Here is a 21566-nt window from a genome sequence, read left to right as displayed (position 1 = left end):
GTACTAGAACTATAAAGAACAAGAGATGCACCAGAATTCACTGTGCAGACCCCCATGAAACACTGTCAGGAACTGGATCAACACCATTAGCTTCCTTTCATAACTATCCACAGCCTGGACCTTTGCCCTTTCCGTCACTTTGTCACAGAGGTGATCTGCTCTTACTGGCCACGTCCAGGTAGGCGTGGGCTTGGACCTCCCCAGCATTGTTCCTGGCGAAACACTGGAAGATTCCAGCGTCATTGGGATGCACCCTCCGAACTTGCAGGCCCATGGCAGATATGATGCGGTAACGAGGATTGTTCAGCTTGCTGAGTGGCACTGAGTCCTTGTACCATTCCATCTTGGGTGTGGGCACTCCTGAAAGAAAGGAAGGCGTGTGTGTGTACAGGGTAGCCAATGAACAAGAACTCAACAACCTAAAGTAGACAAAACAGGAAAATAAATCAATCACTGAACACAGCATAAACAATAGGGTGAATCATTTGACATGCATTTTTTTAAATCCTTTTTAATCCTTTAATAAATTGATGGCATGCCTAACATTATTACATAAAACCTGTTCAATTTGAATATAATTTGAATATATTTAAATATCATACAGTTTTGACATTTCTGTATCTCAAAGTCCAACAATATCAGGTGTTGCGACCATCCAAACAAATAAGCAGAGAAAGAAAACTAATAGCATTGGTATATAAGTAATTTAAAAATTAAATTCATTAGTTAGGCAAAATATTTGTATGAATGGTCTAAATTCACGAAAAGCTTTCAAAACACTGGTTTTAAAATCATTAAGATAATTGAAAAACATACATCAGGTGGCACTACTAGGAAAAAGTGTTTTTTTATTTAAAAGTAATTTCAGACTGCACTGGATGTTACATCATAGATAAGATTCGGAGTGACATTCATGATGCAATGAAAAGGTAGATCTAACTCAAATATCGACAAAAACGACCATTTTCATCTCACGGTTAGGCTTGCATAGTTTTTCTGCCAGGTGGTACAACACATGGAAAACCATGAAAATATTGTAATACGGTAAAACTCATTATTTGTTTTTAAAATTGCATTTCTAATCTTGATATCAAGGACAGATGTTTGTGCAGGTGTCCAAGCAGTCTGTTTAATTTGAAAGGACCTTAAAAAGGCAGGTGGTACAACTGCATTTGGGAAACCCTTTCTTTTACAGTCTCCTAATTACTAAGTAATTATCTGGTAAACATATGGTAAATTATAGTTTATTATTGGTTACAGTTGAAATAATAAGATAAATCTCCACTATCACTCAGCTACTGTGTACTTGTGACCAGACAAGGTTGGTAATAACTCAGATATAATTGTGTACTTTCTAGGAAATTCGGCAACCAATTCTTAGAAACACCTCCTTTACTCCATCCCCCCATCCATTTTCTGTAACTTCTTGTCCTATTCAGGGTTGGGAGGGGGTGGGGTATGGGGTCTGGAGGCTGCCCCGAAGGCTATGGGTGCAAGGCAGGGGATAGCAGTGGGGCAGTGGTGGTCTAATAATCAGGGAAGTGTGCTTGTGATTGGAAGGTTGCTGGTTTGAATCCCTGACCAGTAAAGTAGCATACTGTATAGGCTAAATTCAGAGGACACATTTTGTTGTTGTGTGTCAACAATAACAACAATTCACTTTCATTTCACTTAACCCAGGATGGGGCACCAACACATACACACACACAGAGAAACCTATGGATAATTTGGTAACTACAATTAACCTCAGTATGTTTTTGGGCTGGGGGGGGAGGCTGGGGTACCTGGAGGAAACCCCAAGGGGAGAGCATATTCACTGCACCCCCTTGTTGCCCCCACTCATCGATGTAAATTAGCATTATAGTTATCCAAGGTTTATTTTGGCAGCAGCCCAAGTTAGAAATTAGGTTAATACTTTCCAATACATTACTTTTCCTTAAATAGTTATTGTTCATGGATACATCCATTTGTAAAGGGTTTATTATATTTTATGATATACTTACCTGGTAACAACCCCCGCAGGAAACGTTTTCACTGAGTGTCATGGTGCATCTTCTTAAATATTGGGTACGTTCTTGTAGATGTATTCAGAATTTACTAAGTGTCGTATAATTTGTAACAGATCATTGCCTTTTCCATGTAATCAACACAGAGATGATTACATGACGCTCATTATGGACACAGGTACACCCTCAAGGTGTACTAAAGAATGTTTATTCTGCAACATTAGTAAGTAAAAGAAGAAAATTTACTCAGTAAGTCAGGGTTGGGGCCATTCCGGAATGCATTGATCAATTCCAGTCCAAATCAGGAAATGGAACTGGAGCTAGGATTGGAAAAAAAACTACGGGGAACAGAATTGGAGTTGAATTTGAATTTCAGGGAGATTTAAGTTTCAACTCCAGTTCCATTTCCTGATTCGGACTGGAATTGATCAATGCATTCCAGAATGGCCCCAACCCTGCAGTAAGTATGCTGAAACTGGACTATAAAAGGAAGCCTTGTTTGTTTCTATGGTATTACCAGAGTTAGAGAGTAGTAGTGAAGATTTTTCTGTGGTAATTAACCAACAATATAATATAATGAATCATGTATTTACCAAATAATTATTTAATACAGTGGCACGTCCACTTTAGAATAAGTCCAACCTGGTATACTTCCTGTTTGGACATGAAAAATTTTGCTTGGTATACGACCTTTGTTTGGAAAATGACTCACGTGCTAGAACTTGTATGGGTCAAAATGAGTCAGGTGTTACCCTTGTTTATCTCTCAAGACAAAGCCACGACTGCCCACGAGTGTCAGTATGCCAGTTGCTACCATTCAGTGAACAACCTGCGCTATAACTCTCTTTTCATTTATACTCACCTAAAGGATTATTAGGAACACCATACTAATACGGTGTTTGACCCCCTTTCGCCTTCAGAACTGCCTTAATTCTACGTGGCATTGATTCAACAAGGTGCTGAAAGCATTCTTTAGAAATGTTGGCCCATATTGATAGGATAGCATCTTGCAGTTGATGGAGATTTGTGGGATGCACATCCAGGGCACGAAGCTCCCGTTCCACCACATCCCAAAGATGCTCTATTGGGTTGAGATCTGGTGACTGTGGGGGCCATTTTAGTACAGTGAACTCATTGTCATGTTCAAGAAACCAATTTGAAATGATTCGAGCTTTGTGACATGGTGCATTATCCTGCTGGAAGTAGCCATCAGAGGATGGGTACATGGTGGTCATAAAGGGATGGACATGGTCAGAAACAATGCTCAGGTAGGCCCAAACGATGCCCAATTGGCACTAAGGGGCCTAAAGTGTGCCAAGAAAACATCCCCCACACCATTACACCACCACCACCAGCCTGCACAGTGGTAACAAGGCATGATGGATCCATGTTCTCATTCTGTTTACGCCAAATTCTGACTCTACCATTTGAATGTCTCAACAGAAATCGAGACTCATAAGACCAGGCAACATTTTTCCAGTCTTCAACTGTCCAATTTTGGTGAGCTCGTGCAAATTGTAGCCTCTTTTTCCTACTTGTAGTGGAGATGAGTGGTACCCGGTGGGGTCTTCTGCTGTTGTAGCCCATCCGCCTCAAGGTTGTGCGTGTTGTGGCTTCACAAATGCTTTGCTGCATACCTCGGTTGTAACGAGTAGTTATTTCAGTCAAAGTTGCTCTTCTATCAGCTTGAATCAGTCTCTGACCTCTAGCATCAACAAGGCATTTTTTGCCCACAAGACTGCCGCATACTGGATGTTTTTCCCTTTGCACACCATTCTTTGTAAACCCTAGAAATGGTTGTGCGTGAAAATCCCAGTAACTGAGCAGATTGTGAAATACTCAGACCGGCCCGTCTGGCAGCAACAACCATGCCATGCTCAAAATTGCTTAAATCACCTTTCTTTCCCATTCTGACATTCAGTTTGGAGTTCAGGAGATTGTCTTGACCAGGACCACACCCCTAAATGCATTGAAGCAACTGCCATGTGATTGGTTGATTAGATAATTGCATTAATGAGAAATTGAACAGGTGTTCCTAATAATCATTTAGGTGAGTGTATTTCATCTAATTGCTCTTGTATTTATGTATTTTAGTATTAAGCAGTGTTTAAATTATTTTATACAATCCCATCAATGTATAATATGCCAATAACAAAAGGATTTTTTTTTTCATGGAATAGGATTAATAATTTCCCCTTTATTTCTTATGGGGAATATTCGTTTGGTATACGTCATGTTTGGTATAAGTCCAAGGATCTGGAAGGGATTAAGGACATATACTGAGGTACCACTGTAATTAGGGGACTGTAAAAGGAAGGGTTACCTCACACTTGATATTATTACTAACCATAAATACAAAAAAAATGTTAGCAATGTCTGATGCATTAGAGACACTTAAATTATTATTTTATGAAGGTTTTCATTTGGAAAATAACTGTGAAATATAATAATTTTTGGTTGTGCCACCTGACATTTTTCAGTGAAAATCTTGTGATTCACCCAATAAAATGAATAAAGAGATGAACAGATAATAGTTTCCTCCATTCTCAGCCTCACGTGGCGTGAATCCCTCATTATTTCAATACTGAGCAGAAGGCCAGTAAAGGACCTGCACTACCTGCTTTTGGCGTAATATAAGCAACTTTGCAGAACTTTTAATACAAGGAACACTCGACTCTCAAGGTGGCAGCCAGCTGCTCCTGTTCCCTGTTCACTTTATGATTTAAGTATGTGTATTATGTTGACATTATAATTCATCTACATCCCCAAGAGCTCATGAACACTGCAGAATTTTTTTTTATTACTTTTATTTTCTATTTTAGTGATCAGTGGTCATTGTTAACACACCACAGCACACAATGCACAAAAACGAAATATGTCCTCTGCATTTAACCCATATCTGACATCGGGACACAGCAGGGGGCAGCTAATTCAGCGCTGGTGGAGCAGTACCTTGCTCAGAGTAACTCAGTGGTGCCCTGCTGGTCAGGGATTCGAGGCACCACTGAGGTAACCTGAGCAAGGTAATGTCCCCAAGAATCCGAATCTGTTCCTTCAAATATCTGACCCATGCTTTTGTGCAATAAAGACAATTTACCAGTAAAGTTTTCACTGACCAAGAATAAGGAGGTGAACTGGCAGAAGTGCTACCACTGCCAGTACAGAGGCCAATGAGCAGGTATTCTATCCAAAGGAGACAGAAGAGCTTTCACAGAATGGGCCCTATTTTCCACTGCCGCAAAGTGTGACACAAAATGGTTTTGCTAGTTTCGTACCAGCGGATTGCTCATTTTCATACCATGTGTGCATGTCGTTAAAATAGCAAATGATTTTGCATCTGCTTTCTTCTCCTAAAAGAGTTGTTTTTAAATGAGGTGTGACCAAGGGCATTGTCGGTTGCTATCTTAAGGCAGCAAAACAATATTGCACTTTTGACCAACAAAAACCACATCTAAAGTCAGTGGCGCATTGTTAAACGATATTTTAGTGGAGCGCTTTAGAAACATGCGGGTGCACGGCTCTTGTTACGGACACAGCTACACCCTCAAGGGGCACTAATGGCTTTTTGCTATTATATTTATGGTATATACATTTTATTATACAGTAGAGTACAATTGGTCCTTTCATGTAATCCTACCGTTCAATGAAATACCTTAGGAAAAAAATATATATATAAAGTGAAGAAACTGTATCATTAAAAAAATCATTTGAGATAATTATCAGAATTAAGCACATACTGTAATTGTCTTTCAGATATTTAGATAAGTCAGGTAGCACATTACAATACAGCCCTCAGAAGGCTGCAGCATTCTTTGTGGCATGTTGTATCTTGCATAACATTGCCATGTATGATGGATGTCTGTTGGACATTAGAAAGCGTGATGCTGAACTGCATGTGCTGATGCCAGCAGAGGAGTGTACGCCAGCAGCAGCACAGGCAAGAAGGGGTCAGCCGGTAGAAGAGCTGAATCGTCTGTAGCCTTTAGGGAATCTAAATTGTGAGATGTAGTAAAAAAAGAGCCATATTGACTTTTATTTTAACATTTTAAAACACCATAAAAACTGTAGGATGTGTTTTGTTAAAACAAAGATAACACTTTTATTTATATTTTGTGAACTTCAGACCCAAAATTAAAAAAAAAAAAAAAACACAAGCATAATTAAGTCTCTGTTCCCAGCTGCTGCTCTCGTTCAGCAGCAACCTTCCCCACCTTCTGACATCGTTATGCCGCTTTCGGCACTGAGCGGGTGATCTAATGATGCCAGAAAATGAGGACACACTTGCTGCTACCTCATCCCACGCCTGCTTTACCCAAAAGGGCCTACATGGAACAGTGCTACTCCTGTAAATCATGTGCTCATGCCTTTTCACCTCGTGCATGAGCAAACACACCATTGTAACGGCAATCCACAGTACACCATGCGGCGCTGCCTTTTAAAGGTGAGGTGACGCGCCTTTCTCATTGGTTCATTGAATGTTACGCCCAAAACACGGCTCTGAATAATTGGGAGAGTTAGGACAACCTTTTTACGCCTTGCGCTGGTGCAAAGTTTGTTTTTTCTGCTGTCAAAATAGCAAAATGGATTTGGACACTCCCATAACTGCTAGCTAAGCTTTGCGCTTTGCATTAGATCATCAAAATAGAGCCCAATGTATGCTTGCTTACTGACAAGATGCATGAATTAATGTTGCTTACCAGGACTAATAAGTACTATGCCCTTATCTCTGCATTCTGCTTTTTAGAAACATGGCTTAGCTAAGATATACCAAACAATGCCTGAACACCAATTACTCTGAGCGAAGGGCAAGAACGTGCAGTGTGGAAAATCACATTATGACGGTGTTTGCATGTTTGCAAACAACACAGGTTGCAGCGATATTTTCAACCTTTTGTCTGTTTTCTTCTGTCAAAGCAGTGGAGGACTCTAAAGCTACCTACAAGAAGCAACTAGAGATAGACTTCTTCAACAACAATAGAGGGTATGAAATGACATCACTTCCCCGGCCAAACACGCCTCCCTCAGACAGATTAAGATGCAAAACATGCTGCAAAATTAGTTGTTTTAGTAGGGGAAACTGTGAAACTAACGATTATCTGCTTAAATTAAAAGAAGTTGGACTTGACAGGAATCCCTACAACTTTACAAAGGACCAGAGGAACATGGAATCGGGTTTGTTGATGGCATATTTTGAACAAACTTTTTTTATAAATTTGCTTTGTGGACTAGCCCCTGAAGAAGATGGTTATTTAATAACTACAGTTAATGAAATAATTGGCAATATTTTTTATTCTTAATGAAAGAAAAGTCAATAATGTAATAACTGGCCAATAGTGTAATACATTTTTTATTCAGAAATTTTATTGTGTTATTGGTAGGTTATTGCATTTTTGGCTTTCATTACATTGTACTACATAATTATTACATTAATGGTAAATATGACATTATTGGCTGCTACAACCCTTTTAAGGAAAACTGGGTTTGTCTTGGCTAGCTAATGAGCCCCCACTTTATTTGTAGAATACAAGGCTCATTATTGTAGATGCTTTTAAATAAATGCTGACAAAAACTATACAGATAAACAGAATATAAATGAAGGATGCTAAATATTTCAATACAGTATATAACTTAGGTATGATTTTACCAATAAAATCCCACGTAACTGACATGAAATATCCCACATACCTTGTAACCGCAAATCTCTAAACGCTCTTATCTGCGTTCCAAAGGCGCAGTGCGCGCTCGTAGTGTCTGTTTTGCTCGGTTTATCTATGCGTCTGCGCTCTCGTATATTTGGCAGTGATCTCACTCCATAGAATTCCGGTTCTTTCTGTGGATTGCAGCAATTCATTTGCTTCTCTTTTCTTTATTTTCAGCTGTCTGAAAAAACCTGATTTCTTCTAAAATCGATAATTTTATCGATTTAAGAATTAGATCATATTAATATGTTACATTAATGAGTTTGTAACAATGGATCCCAATGTGTACTCCTAATTGTCTTAATTTTACATTAATTTGGGGAAGTTTTAATATTAGTACTGAAATTTATAAAAACTGTGTGATTAATTGGTCAATGTATTAATTGCTTCACAGCCCTATTTTTTTTTGTGCCCAAGAAACATGTCAGTGCAGTTGAGTTTGTACCCATATTGTATATTATGTGATTAAATAAACTGTTATTTCATGTAGTTTTGATCCAATACAGTTTGTGATTTTTCTGGTATTTTCAGACTGCATGATTGACCTGCAGATTTTATCATTGTGGACCCAGGAAGGAGCAGGTGGGGGGGATCACCTTTATTTCTATAGATCTGAAGTGTCCTAGGACTGGGACTGGGACTGGGGCTGGGAGTTTGAGTGACAAAGGCGTCCGTCTCCAATTAGCCAGGCACCAAGGTAAGTTAAAATCGTGATATTCTTAAAAGGCTGATTAATGTGATTAATCAAAGTGAAAGCTTTGACAGCACAGGGAACTACACATGTGCTTATTGGGTACCACTTTAAAAACAGTAGTTCTGCTTTACTGACAGCTCACTGCCAGCATAACATTAAGTGGCACAGACAAAGAAGTCCACAATTTAAGTGGCATTCACACTCGGGGTCTGACGCTAACAAATATGCATTCTCCATGGTAAAACAATGCATTATAATTTTAAAGTGCCAGTTCACCCCAAAATCAAAAAAACATATTTTTCAAATAGGCTGTAGTGTTATTTATCCACCTATGTTGTTGTGGTGAGAGTTGCCTTGTTTCGGAGATATCAGCCGTAGAAATGGTACTGAATGGCATTCTTCTTGTGCTGATTAAAACTCCAAAAAAATACATTTGAAACATTCAACAGCAATGTCTCATCAGAAATCATAACCGGGTTACTCAAGATAATCCACTGACCTTGTAGGGAACAGTTTCATGTAGGAACAATTTTCTTTCTACCAAACTCCACATGCCAACTGTACCATTGCGCAGAAGATAGTGATAAAACTACCCTTTTTTTTACTATTACTATGTGGTGCTGCTTCAAATTTGGGGCAATCGGTTTCAAAATTTAATCAGTTCCAGTTCATCACCCATAGAATGTTTCTACAAATATTGAGAATGATCTATCATATACTTTTTAGTTATTGTGCTAATGGGGTCAAGTGTCAGAAACTGGCATTTTCTTCTTGCTATCACAATGCGGCGCTGCTTCAATTTCAGTGCCATCTGATTCAAAATTTAATCTGTTCCACGACATCATACAAACAATGTGTCTGCAAAGTTTGAAACAGATCCATCAAATACTTTTTGTGTTATCACATTAATGAGAAAGTGTCTGCAGTTGTGGTGGACCAGTCCGAAAACCATGTGTGTGTGGGATTCAAACCCCTAACCCCAGAGGGTGCTGCTACCCACCATGCGGCACCACACTAAAACATGAAAAACTTTTACCTCTATTTTACCCTTGGAACAAAAAAAACATTTTATAAACATTGCTATTTTAGAAGCTAATGCCAAATCACTCATACTTGGCATCTTTAAGCGCATCTCCAGCTCTGTTGCATGACAGGGTCTTCGGTGTGGGGTTTTGTCAACCTGTGTGACCAATCAATCACATCTTGGAAACCTGCCAGCTGACCACAGAAAGGTCATGCTTTTGGATCTGTTCCATTACTACTTGCAATGGCAAAAAATGAGGAAGAACTTGTCTAATGAAGGACATCCATCAATGGCCTTTGGTTTTAATTCACAAGAAAATAAAACTTTCTCTAAATAAGAGCAGAATTTACCTAGTTTTAAACACAAAGCACGACTGGTGTGAAGTGTGATTCATACCCCCACTTGGCCGTCCCGTCAGGCATTGTCTATTGTATCCTGTCAACACCGCTAGGGAACAGGAAGAGCGCGTACTAATATTCCCGCCAGCTTGGGAAGGCCCTCAAGTTACAGTAGATGTTCATGGTTCATTTCCTCCCTGACGGAGATATCCAGAGATGAACCAAATCTACAGTATGTAGATACATCCTCTGGAAAGAAAATAAAAAAACTGTAGTGTAGCTCAGTAATACACAGGAAATTTTCCTGTGGAAATTTGCAGCTTCCCAGTTCAAAATCTGAAAATGGTTTAACTTTAAGATGTGATACAGATAATCCAAAATGTTATCATTCAAAACTTTCTGATGATACACAATCGAGAGAAAACCCACCTCTAGCCTGACACTGGATGTCAACCGTTTTATCCACCTCTCCCATGATGTTCCTCTGGGGTTCAGCCGTGAAGTAGGGGGCCTCTGTGGAGGAACCACAACAAAAGAAAGACATGTTAGAGTGGGGTTTCTGCGTGGGACTGAGGAATACCCCAGTGCAGTTTAAAGGGACTTAAATTTGGGGATCATGAAAGAGAACAAGCCCACTGTGAGGAATACAGGGGAACCACCGAAAAAAGGACCAGCATGTAGAACAGAAGCCACCTCAGAACAGCTTCTGTCTCTCAATTCAAGAGATGAGATGAGTTTGTTACAAGCAAATTCATATGGTGCTATTATTGTCCACGTAGATTTGCTGATCAGCCATATCAGAAGTGTATCAGAAACCACATGCAAAACAGCCAATTGAGATGTCCAGCTGAGCTGTAACTGATGACTTGTCTGTATTTCCAACTCTTTGAGCAAAATACTATGAATAATTTCAACCATAAATAGCTATATACCCATTTAATAATTTGTTTGCTCATTTTCAGATCTATGCATGCATTTACAGATTTGTCTACAAATATACAAATATCAATATTCTTGCAAATCTTATTAAACATTTATGGATTCTTTTACACATTTACAAATCCGATTACACATAAACCATTTTAGACAAACAACCTTCTATACACACATACAAATAATTTTGCTACAATAATAGTCCACAAATTTCCCTTCAAAAATAAATCCAATAGAAAAAAGTTTCTCCCAATGAGGGAAGAAGGGGAAAAATTGCAGACAGTGACCTTTAATTAAATAAAACAAACACCAGTTGTCAATGCATACTGTGTTTATCTGTACTTAATGCAGTGTCTGCTGCCTGATGGCCATTTTAGCAGTTTGTCTGCATGTTACAAGCGTTTCCATAGCATTTCTTTACTGTTAGACAATGACTGACAGAGAGAGCAAGAGTGTGTGTTCAGTTCAGTCCTGAAAATCCAAACAGTGTTTTTCTCAGAGATAATTGCCACAGATAACTGTCACAGCCCTGTTGCCATCTTGCTAACATAATAACAAAAATCACTGCCATAAAAACATTTCTATTATAGTTCTGTTATTATATTCCTACTATAAAGTTTGTTTGCAGAAGAGTGCTGTTTCCTGATAACACAAGGCTAGTGAGTGCTTTTAATATTTGGGGGAAAACTGAATACATATTTGTTTACACTTAAATTGAAGGCAGGCCACAATGCATAGTGGCAAACCCTCTATATATAGAGGTCTTACACTGTACAATGAAAGCCTGCTTTACACTGCAATGCCTAGCTGGCACCTCCATTCAAATGGATGGTCTTTTTATCTGCTGCACGATACCATAATGATGGTTACAAACGGCAAACAGACTACATGCTGTAACCATTAAATCATAATTACTAAACAGCAGCTCCATTGGGTGCCACCATCCCATAATGCTATGGGTCTCAGGTACAGTCCACTCATCCCACACTAGCTCATCCTGGACATGGCGATTAGAAACAGGCTGTCGGAATGACTTTTCATTTTGTAGCCCCGTTTTTTTCCCCATAACATTAACCTCTGCTTTACTTTAAAAGCAACAAAGGTAAAGAGCTGAATTCTACATAGTAGCTGTGTTCTATGGAGCAGCGGTTTAGGCTCCACAATAAGAAAAACAACAATCCTGTTGGAAGCCCAGTGTTAGCAGCAGGGTCTCAGTGATGCCTGTGCGGAGATGGGGCGGGGGTGCTTTACCCATGACGGAGAGGAAGGCCCGGGCCTCAGCTGTCTTCACACTGCTGTCCAGTAAGGTGGCCTCACACATGTATTGCCCCGCATCCAGCAAGGTGGGGTTGATGACCATCATCCTCCGGCCAAAACTTCCCACTGCACTGGCCAGGGTCACGCCATTGTGTTTCCAGGTGATGTTCAGCTTTTCTATGGGCCTTTGGAGTGTGGGGGGGGGTTCGGCGGAGACACATGGACACTGAGAATCTGAAACATTCACACTCTTCTTTCACTTTTGGTAGATGTCCCCAACTAATCCCCCCCCCCCCACACCTCTGTAATCCTTTTAGAGGTGAACATACAGTGCCTGACAAAAGTCTTGTCACTTAACCAAGTTGTAGGAACAACAAATAATAACTTGACCTGTAGTAAATCAGTTGTAATCAGAAATGGCTTATAAGAAAAGGCAAAGCCCTCTAGATTATGCTTATTATACCAAAATAAAGTTTTGCATCATTCATTGAGTTTTGTCATGGAATTAGGACAGAAAGGTCAACTTTTACCTGGACAAAAGTCTTGTCACATACAAAAATAATGTAGAAATTATACATATACTTAATTTAGAATACACAAACATGCTACAATAACATCAGAACATAAAGTCATGGTGCCTTGGAAAAAAAAATTAATAATGTGTATGACTCCCATGAGCTTGGAGGACCACATCCATACGTCTTGGCAATGACTGAAATAACTTGTTGATGAAGTCATCTGTAATGGCAAAGAAAGCAGTTTTGCAGGACTCCCAGGGTTCGTCTAGATTCTTTGGTTTCGTCTTCCAAGCCTCCTCCTTCATCCTACCCCAGACATGCTCAATAATGTTCATGTCTGGTGACTGGGCTGGCCAATCCTGGAGCACCTTGATCCTCTTCAGTTTCAGGAACTTCAATGTGGAGGCTGAAGTACTGTATGAGAAGGAGCGCTATCCTTCTGCAGAATTTGCCCTCTCTTATGGTTTGGAATGTAATGGGCAGCAAGAATATCTTGATACTTCAGGCTGTTGATGTTGCCATCCACTCTGCAGATCTCTCGAACACCCAATGCTGGATGTAACCCCAAACCATGATTTTTCCTCCACCAAACTTGACTGTTTTCTGGGTGAATTTTGAGTTCATGCGGGTTCCAACAGGTCTCCTGCAGTATTTGCGGCATTTGGTATGTAGTTCAATGGATGATTCGTCAGAAAAATCAACCTTCTGCCACTTTGCCTCTGTCCATCCTTGCTGCAAGCTGTGGGCCTTGGCAAATTAAACATGCTTTTTTTGTTGCGTTCTCGTTAATGCTGGTTTCTGAGCACTAATTTGGCCATGGAGACCACTGTGTGCGAGAATTCGAGAAACTGTTCTTGTAGACACAGCGGTTTCTGGTGACCAGTTCTGATGTAGCTCTGCTGCAATTGAAAAAGGGTTGACCCTGGACTTTCAAAGCAACAAACGGTCCTCTCAAAGAGTTGTCTTATGGGGTCTGCCTGACCTGGGCTTGTCATGAACATCACCAGTTTCTTCATATCTTTTTTTAATCATCTCCACTTGTCGTTTGGATACATTAACGATGTCTGCCACCTCAGCAGCAGACTTGGTCTGTGGTTGAATCTTTGGCATGTTGTCAGAAGTTAGGTTGCACTTCAAGTGAAGGTCTGGTGTTCTTGGGGTTCTTTTTATACACACCTGGGATTATGTTAATTCCAATATTTGTCACAGGTGAACCTCTAATCTGTGATTGGTTGAATCATTAAAAGACATGACAAGACTTTTGTCCTTGCAAAAACAGGTGTTATGGACTTTAACAAGCTGTGAACATCAGGACACTTTTTGACTGTTTCATTTTGCACCCAATTATTAATGTGAAAGCCCTTGGCATTAAATTTAAATTGATCCATTCATTGTAACAATTGATTGATTAGAAATAAAGTTATATGCCTTTTTAAGTTACTATGTCCTTATGTGACAAGACTTTTGTCAATGACTGTACTAACACAGCATATAGTACAGAGATTGTGTGGACATGTAGGTGTCCTGGTTCTTGCCTGCTTGCATTTCAGATCCTCTCATACAGAGGTAAATTCTGTGATTTACTCCAAAGTAAAATATCCCAGTAAAAATACCCCTACCAGCCACAAAAACAGAATAATGTAGCCTTTCATAGCCAGCTCACCATTTACACTACCCCCCCACCCCCCTTGTCAATCGCCTTGGGACAACCAAAACTCCTATTTTGTCTTTTATTGCAATGCCCTTTTGTTCCTTATTGTAGTCCTATCGTCCCCTCCCTTGCAACTGTGGCACACGAATTTCAGTAAAACTTGAAACTTGATGTTTGTAGACAAAGTCAGGTACTCGGAGTCTGACACCTGCCGGGTGGTGTGGGGAACCAACCTGGCATTGGCCACGCACTCCAGGGATGCCTCACCACTCCCGGCGAGTACTGTGGTATTCCTGGGGGGGATCACGATCACCGGTGCCATAGGGTCTGCGGAGGAGTCCAAGTCTGCTTCAGGAGGGAGGTGGTGGGGGAAAGACACAACAATACATGTCATCCAACACTGAGACTCCACCAGAAAACATCTCACGTCCAACAGAATGGTTTATAAGCTTGCTGTGCTGAGAGACAGGGCGTAATCAGGGCTTTGTGTTACATGCTGCACTAAAGCAAGCTGCTCCCCGACAACACCGATCCTCCCCAGCAGCTACAATACAATGGATCATTCCAGGCATGTGCCATACTGTAGAGTCAGCATAACTGTGTGGTTTGTATTTTACTTCTCAGGAAGGTCACAGTCACGACCATATTCCTTCCAAACATATTCCCACTTCAGGGTTAAATCAGCAAAGACAATGGGCCAAATGGGCATTCGCACAAAATTCCCTTGAGTGATTCCAGCTAAAACGAGGGAGTCTCTGTGAGCCTCTCCATCATGCAGAGTTAAAATGGGGGGGGCACAGCCTACTGCTTACAGAACTCGAATCGCTCTGTCATTCATTAACTAGCGTCTTCTTAAATAGACATGTTTTTGCCAAAATAGTGGAAATCTATGACAGCAGCTGGTGCCTTCAATTATCAATGGATTACTTGGCTGGTGACTGAGTGGCACTGAGTTATCATTTCCACGATACCCAGTGGTGAGCCTAAAGGTGGAATTCTACTTTTATTTTTGATGTCATTTACACATAATACATGAATTTTTGTGGAAAAAGCTATACTTGCAGACACACAAGAAAGACATGATGAGACTGAACATTTCACAAATGACTGATGAGACTTGAGTTTTTATTCACTTAAATGAAATGATTCTTTACTAATTGATTTTTCAAAGTAAGGTAATTAGCATCAGGGAGGAACATCCCTCTGACTCCATATGAAAATTCACAGCTTTGGTTCATCTCATGTATGGAATTAATAAAAAATGAACAAAGAAAGCAACAGGGCAGAGTGTGGAAATTTAAAAGACACCCGGAGACGAGTGTACAGTCTTTGATGAAGAAACATACAGGGGAGGTAATTAAAGCCTTCTTGTGAGATTCTCATCTCCTAGTAAAACCTGAAAGAAAATCATTTGGTATAAACAGTCCCAGTGGAAACAAATAAAGACAGAAACAAACAAATACAGGATAATCAACATAGAATCAGGACACATTAAATTATAAACACAAAGGAAGATATTTCACGTTACTCTCTTATGGACAGCATGGGAGCACAGTGCGGGCCCCTTTTACCAATAGGGCTGGGTATTCAAGATCCACTCATGCATCGTGTGGGTGAAGTTTGCATGTTCTGCCTGTTTAGTTTTTGTCTGGGTTTTCTGGCAGTCCCTTGATATGCAGTTAAACTGGTGTCTCAAAACCCCTTCCATGGTGCACATCAGACTGGTGCCCTGTGACAGACTGGCACCCCTTCCATGGTGCACATCAGACTGGTGCCCTGTGACAGACTGGCACCCCCTCCAGGGTGCACATCAGACTTGTGCCCTGGGATAGACCAGCATCCCATCCAGGATGTCCCCTGGTTTGTGCCCTGTGATAGACTAGTATCCCGTCCAGGGTGTACCCGAGCCTTGTGTCCTATGATAAACTCCAAAACTCCCTAAACCCTGTATTAGATACATAGTTGGAAGATGGATAGATGGATGGATGGATGAACATTGTTTAATGTCTGTGTGTCCTCATCTTGCGCTTGATTCCCGATCCCTCTTTCAGTTCTAGTGTGTGTCTCCTCTTCCCAGTGACTGCAGGAGTGCCTGCCTTTCCTTGCACCCACAGGGCGGATCTATTGGCTTAGATTATATTGCCAACTATGTCTCCCATCATCTCTGCTCCTTGAGGGTTCTGCATTACAGAGTTACTCGCCACCAATGAATCCAGCAGAACTCCACGGTGCATTGATGTGCCATCTCACCGCTTTGCCCAAGCTACCCTCTCCACTGGCATACTTGCCAATATGATTTTCAGTGATGTTTTTGTAATTCTGGCATGCCAGAAGGCATTGTTAGGAATAGAACAGCTTAATTTAGTTCTGGAGAGCGTCATGCTGCCACATAGGCATTACACTGATGTCCTCTGGGTATCATCCACAAACAAACGGCCCCTGGGCCAAGTACACCCAAAATTCCCTATATGATTTGTCCCTTTGACTAACCCCATATCAGTGTGTTTTTGGATTTCAACCCTCATTATGGAGCCCAGCAATGTGCCATGGACCACTGGTTCCGGAGGAAAGAGGTGCATGATCCTCAGACCTGAGCGGTACAATGACAGAAAGCAGTTTCTGACCACTAATGACATCCCCCGCCACTCCTCCACTCCAGACAGCAAGAAGAACTTTGCATCTGTATCTCCCCAGTCCTTCAAGTATCTCTGCTTAAGCCCATTCGTCATAGCCCAATGCATCCTATTACCTAATATAATATAATATAATATAATATAATATAATATAATATAATATACACACTGAAGGAACCAACTAACCAAAGATGGTCAATTTAAGCACTCCAGATCATTTAAGTTGCATGTTTTTGGACAGTGGAAAGAAACTGGAGGATCCACCAAAAAGCCACAGATACAGGGTGAATACATAGTGCAAAGCGCTACCCACTATGCCAGTGTGCCATCGACATGGCATCATGCACATGCAATCCGTGACAGATTGCTGGGTTCAAACCATCAATCAGTTGCATTGAAACATTTTTATTCAGTCATAGGAAACAAAACTTAGCAAGCTTTGAATTTTAATGATGGTTCCTTTACAACATGTTTATGTCCTTTTCAACATGTATATGTTAAAAAAATAAAAAAATCAGTCTAAAGTTTCCCACCTGCTTTTGCATGAGCTCTGCATGCACTCTTTGATAAAAAGTCCTTGCTGTTGGACTCACTCATAGATAGGGTTGCCACCCCTATCTATCCCTTATAATATGGGATCTTCCTGCACTGGAAAATAAACTGCTGCATCCCGTATTAAATGGGACGATCCCGTAATATGTGGGGCAGGCGGTAACCCTACTCAAAGGCCATGTGGCACATTTGTCAGAAATTAAACAAAAAGGAGTGAAGAGGAGAAAAGTGAATGAGGACTGGTCATGGAAAGACATTTGTCCTCCATTATATGGAAATATTTTGTATTTCATAGAGACAATATTGAGTAAAAGCAAGTGACTAGTCTGCACTGCTTTGTGTCTGTTGGTCCAACTAATGGCTGCACTACCAATTTATTTTACAATCTCTCTTGCTAGAAAATAAGTTCTATTTGGCGATATAGTTAATTTTCAATATTGCAAATATTGCAATAACTTCAAATATCGCAATGTGAACTTTTCTCAATATCGTTCAGCCCTACTCAAAACACAATATTTTCAAAAAAAAATAATTAATATTATATGGTTATTATGAACTGTTTATGTAAGATGATGCGCTAAGCAACAGGGATAACCTTTGTGATTATTCTGACATGGAGGAATCGTAGAAAGTTAATTAATTAATTAAGTCAAAGTGACTAGGATACTTTGAGAAGCTAAATGGCACATATTTATGGTTGAACTGGCTTCACTTGGGTGAGCCCGTCAAACCTGACTGCGGTGATATTTAAGTCCTGCTTTGCAGATGACTGACAGATGACTGGATTTTCATACACTTTTAATGTGAAGTGATTCCATACAACTGACAGTTTTGCTATGTATTTGGACACTCATCTGCTTTGTGCTGTGTTCCATCCACCATATTGCCGAGTACTCAAAAAGAAAATTTTAACCGATGCTTTTAAATAATCAAGCAATCGAGTTTAATTGAATAATTGTAACATTTTTGTAACCAGTCTTTATACATCTTTCCTGGCCAGTCATGAAAAGACAACAATGAAAAACAAAACAGACATCAGCAATGGCCATAGAGGCCCTGAACAGGAAACCACCTGATCGGCAACTGACAGCCAGAGGGCCTCCTCAGCAGGATGGCTGAGGGTCTGTCCTATTCTGATCACTTGTTCTGTGTAGTCTGTCAGCTAACAAATATAACACGCTTTGAGAAGCAGAAATGGTGTCACATCTAAGACATAAAGAAGTCTTCTGTTTATGACATCAAGATAAAACTTTAGTATGAACCAGCAATAACAGTTAGCTGATGTCTTTGTATAACTTTTAGTGCTGTATAATGATAAAAATCTGATGTCATATTTTATTGTTCAAAACAAGGGAAAAAGAGAGAGAATACAAGGAAGAAAAAGGAACAAAAGGAACAAAATGGCAAAGGAAGGTGACGATGACGATTTCCATAGGATTTCTTACCAAGAGGTCTACGGTTCTTCTTCCTTGCTGTCCGATAGGCATGAGGAAGAGATGGAAAAAAATAATGGCAGATTCTATCATTTCACTTCAGTGATTTCACACAAACTGTGGCTCGTGATGTCCTGTGGCCCATGATGCTGAGAGAAGGTAGAGAGGTGCCACGGATAGTACTGTCAGAAGGTGGAGAGATATGGTGGATGGCGCTGATAGAAGGTGGAGCGGGACCACAGATGCAGCTGAGAGAAGGTAGAGAGAGAGTGTAGGCGGCACTGAGAGCAAATGGAGAGGGACTGTGGACAGTGCAGTTCCGACTAGGTACTTCATTGGAAGGTAAGTGGGTTTAGGCTTGGCAAGTACTTGGAAAGGAAGACCAACTGATGGAAGAGGTGTTATTAGGGCCAACAGGTTAGTCCATCTTGTATCTGTGTTGATCCTAATGCCACAATACAATGATGGAGACACTGTGCTGTAAAAACGGTGATGTCCTTCAGAGGACACATAAAACTGAGGTCCCGACTCTCTGAGGTCATAAAAAATCGCTGGGCATTTTTCATAAGGATAGGGGTGGAACCCCGATGTCTTGGTTAAAATGATCTACTCTGGTCCTTTCGAACTGAAACGGCTCCCCATTGTTTTTGTAAAGCACTTTGGGTGTCTTGAAAAGTGCTATATATATGTATATATAAAATCATTCAGAAGGTGGAGAGGGTCTGTGGACAGTGCAGAGAGGAGGTGGAGAGGGACCATAGACGGCGCTGAGGGAAGGTGAAGCAAGAGTGCAGAAGAGTAGAGAGGGACCGTGGACTGCGCATGGTGCTGAGAGAAAGTGAAGAGTGAATCCGGAAGGGGCTGGAAGAAGGTGAAGAGAGACTATGGAAGGTGCTCAGAGCAGGGGGAAAGGGTCCACGGACGGTGCTGAGAGAAGGTGGAGAACGAGCGCAGACCATGGACGACACTGAGACAAGATGAAGAGGGGCCGTGGACTACAGATGGCGCTGAGAAAAAGTGAAGAGGGACCGCAGAAGGCACTCAGAGCAGGTAGAGAGGGACCGCAGATAGCGCTAAGAGAAGGTGGAGAAGGACTGCAGACAGCGTTGGGGGAAAGGGTGAAGAAGGACTGCAGACATCGCTAGGAGAAGGTGGAGAGGGACCACAGAAGGTGCTAAGAGAAGGTGGAGAGGGACCGCAGACAGCACTAAGAGAAGGTGGAGAAGGACCGCAGGCAGCTCTAGGAGAAGGTGCAGTGGGACCGCAGAAGGTGCTAAGAGAAGGTGGAGAGGGACCGCAGGCAGCTCTAGGAGAAGGTGGAGAGGGACCACAGAAGGTGCTAAGAGAAGGTGGAGAGGGACCGCAGACAGCGCTAAGAGAAGGTGGAGAAGGACCACAGGCAGCTCTAGGAGAAGGTGCAGAGGGACCGCAGAAGGTGCTAAGAGAAGGTGGAGAGGGACCGCAGGCAGCTCTAGGAGAAGGTGGAGAGGGACCACAGAAGGTGCTAAGAGAAGGTGGAGAGGGACCGCAGACAGCGCTAAGAGAAGGTGGAGAAGGACCGCAGGCAGCTCTAGGAGAAGGTGGAGAGGGACCGCAGAAGGTGCTAAAAGAAGGTGGAGAGGGACCGCAGACAACGCTAAGAGAAGGTGGAGAAGGACCGCAGGCAGCTCTAGGAGAAGGTGGAGAGGGACTGCAGACAGGTCTAGGAGAAGGTAGAGAGGGACTGCAGACAACGCTAAGAGAAGGTGGAGAGGGACCGCAGACAGCACTAAGAGAAGGTGGAGAAGGACCGCAGGCAGCTCTAGGAGAAGGTGCAGAGGGACCGCAGAAGGTGCTAAGAGAAGGTGGAGAGGGACCGCAGGCAGCTCTAGGAGAAGGTGGAGAGGGACCAGAGAAGGTGCTAAGAGAAGGTGGAGAGGGACCGCAGACAGCGCTAAGAGAAGGTGGAGAAGGACCGCAGGCAGCTCTAGGAGATGGTGGAGAGGGACCGCAGAAGGTGCTAAGAGAAGGTGGAGAGGGACCGCAGACAGCGCTAAGAGAAGGTGGAGAGGGACCGCAGGCAGCTCTAGGAGAAAGTGGAGAGGGACCGCAGAAGGTGCTAAGAGAAGGTGGAGAGGGACCGCAGACAGCGCTAAGAGAAGGTGGAGAAGGACCGCAGGCAGCTCTAGGAGAAGGTGGAGAGGGACCGCAGAAGGTGCTAAAAGAAGGTGGAGAGGGACCGCAGACAACGCTAAGAGAAGGTGGAGAAGGACCGCAGGCAGCTCTAGGAGAAGGTGGAGAGGGACTGCAGACAGGTCTAGGAGAAGGTAGAGAGGGACTGCAGACAACGCTAAGAGAAGGTGGAGAGGGACCGCAGACAGCACTAAGAGAAGGTGGAGAAGGACCGCAGGCAGCTCTAGGAGAAGGTGCAGAGGGACCGCAGAAGGTGCTAAGAGAAGGTGGAGAGGGACCGCAGGCAGCTCTAGGAGAAGGTGGAGAGGGACCAGAGAAGGTGCTAAGAGAAGGTGGAGAGGGACCGCAGACAGCGCTAAGAGAAGGTGGAGAAGGACCGCAGGCAGCTCTAGGAGATGGTGGAGAGGGACCGCAGAAGGTGCTAAGAGAAGGTGGAGAGGGACCGCAGACAGCGCTAAGAGAAGGTGGAGAGGGACCGCAGGCAGCTCTAGGAGAAAGTGGAGAGGGACCGCAGAAGGTGCTAAGAGAAGGTGGAGACGGACCATGGACAGCGCTAAGAGAAGGTGGAGAGGGATCGCAGAAGGCGCTCAGAGCAGGTAGAGAGGGACCGCAGACAGCTCTAGGAGAAGGTGGAGAGGGACTGCAGACAGCTCTAG

At 42.1% G+C, this 21566-nt stretch overlaps 1 protein-coding gene across 4 annotated transcripts in view; it reads right to left on the bottom strand.

The window, feature by feature from the left end:
* LOC111834025 (protein sidekick-1-like) overlaps window positions 1-21566 on the bottom strand; it is a 369045-nt gene that overhangs the window by 100991 nt on the left and 246488 nt on the right. For 3 of the 4 annotated variants that reach the window (XM_072704864.1, XM_072704866.1, XM_072704867.1), the window contains exons 6-9: window positions 14354-14468; window positions 11946-12136; window positions 10191-10274; window positions 166-360 (exon numbers count right to left, since the gene is read on the bottom strand). In XM_072704864.1, the coding sequence (XP_072560965.1) occupies window positions 166-360; window positions 10191-10274; window positions 11946-12136; window positions 14354-14468 (585 nt within the window). The remainder of the gene's footprint in view (window positions 1-165; window positions 361-10190; window positions 10275-11945; window positions 12137-14353; window positions 14469-21566) is intronic. The other variant, XM_072704865.1, reaches the window with a different exon arrangement.

This window comes from Paramormyrops kingsleyae, chromosome 22 (genome assembly GCF_048594095.1).
Source record: "Paramormyrops kingsleyae isolate MSU_618 chromosome 22, PKINGS_0.4, whole genome shotgun sequence".
In the NCBI taxonomy this organism is placed as follows: Eukaryota; Metazoa; Chordata; class Actinopteri; order Osteoglossiformes; family Mormyridae; genus Paramormyrops; species Paramormyrops kingsleyae.
Note: the sequence above shows the minus strand (reverse complement) of the source record. Positions and strands in the feature narration are given on the sequence as shown.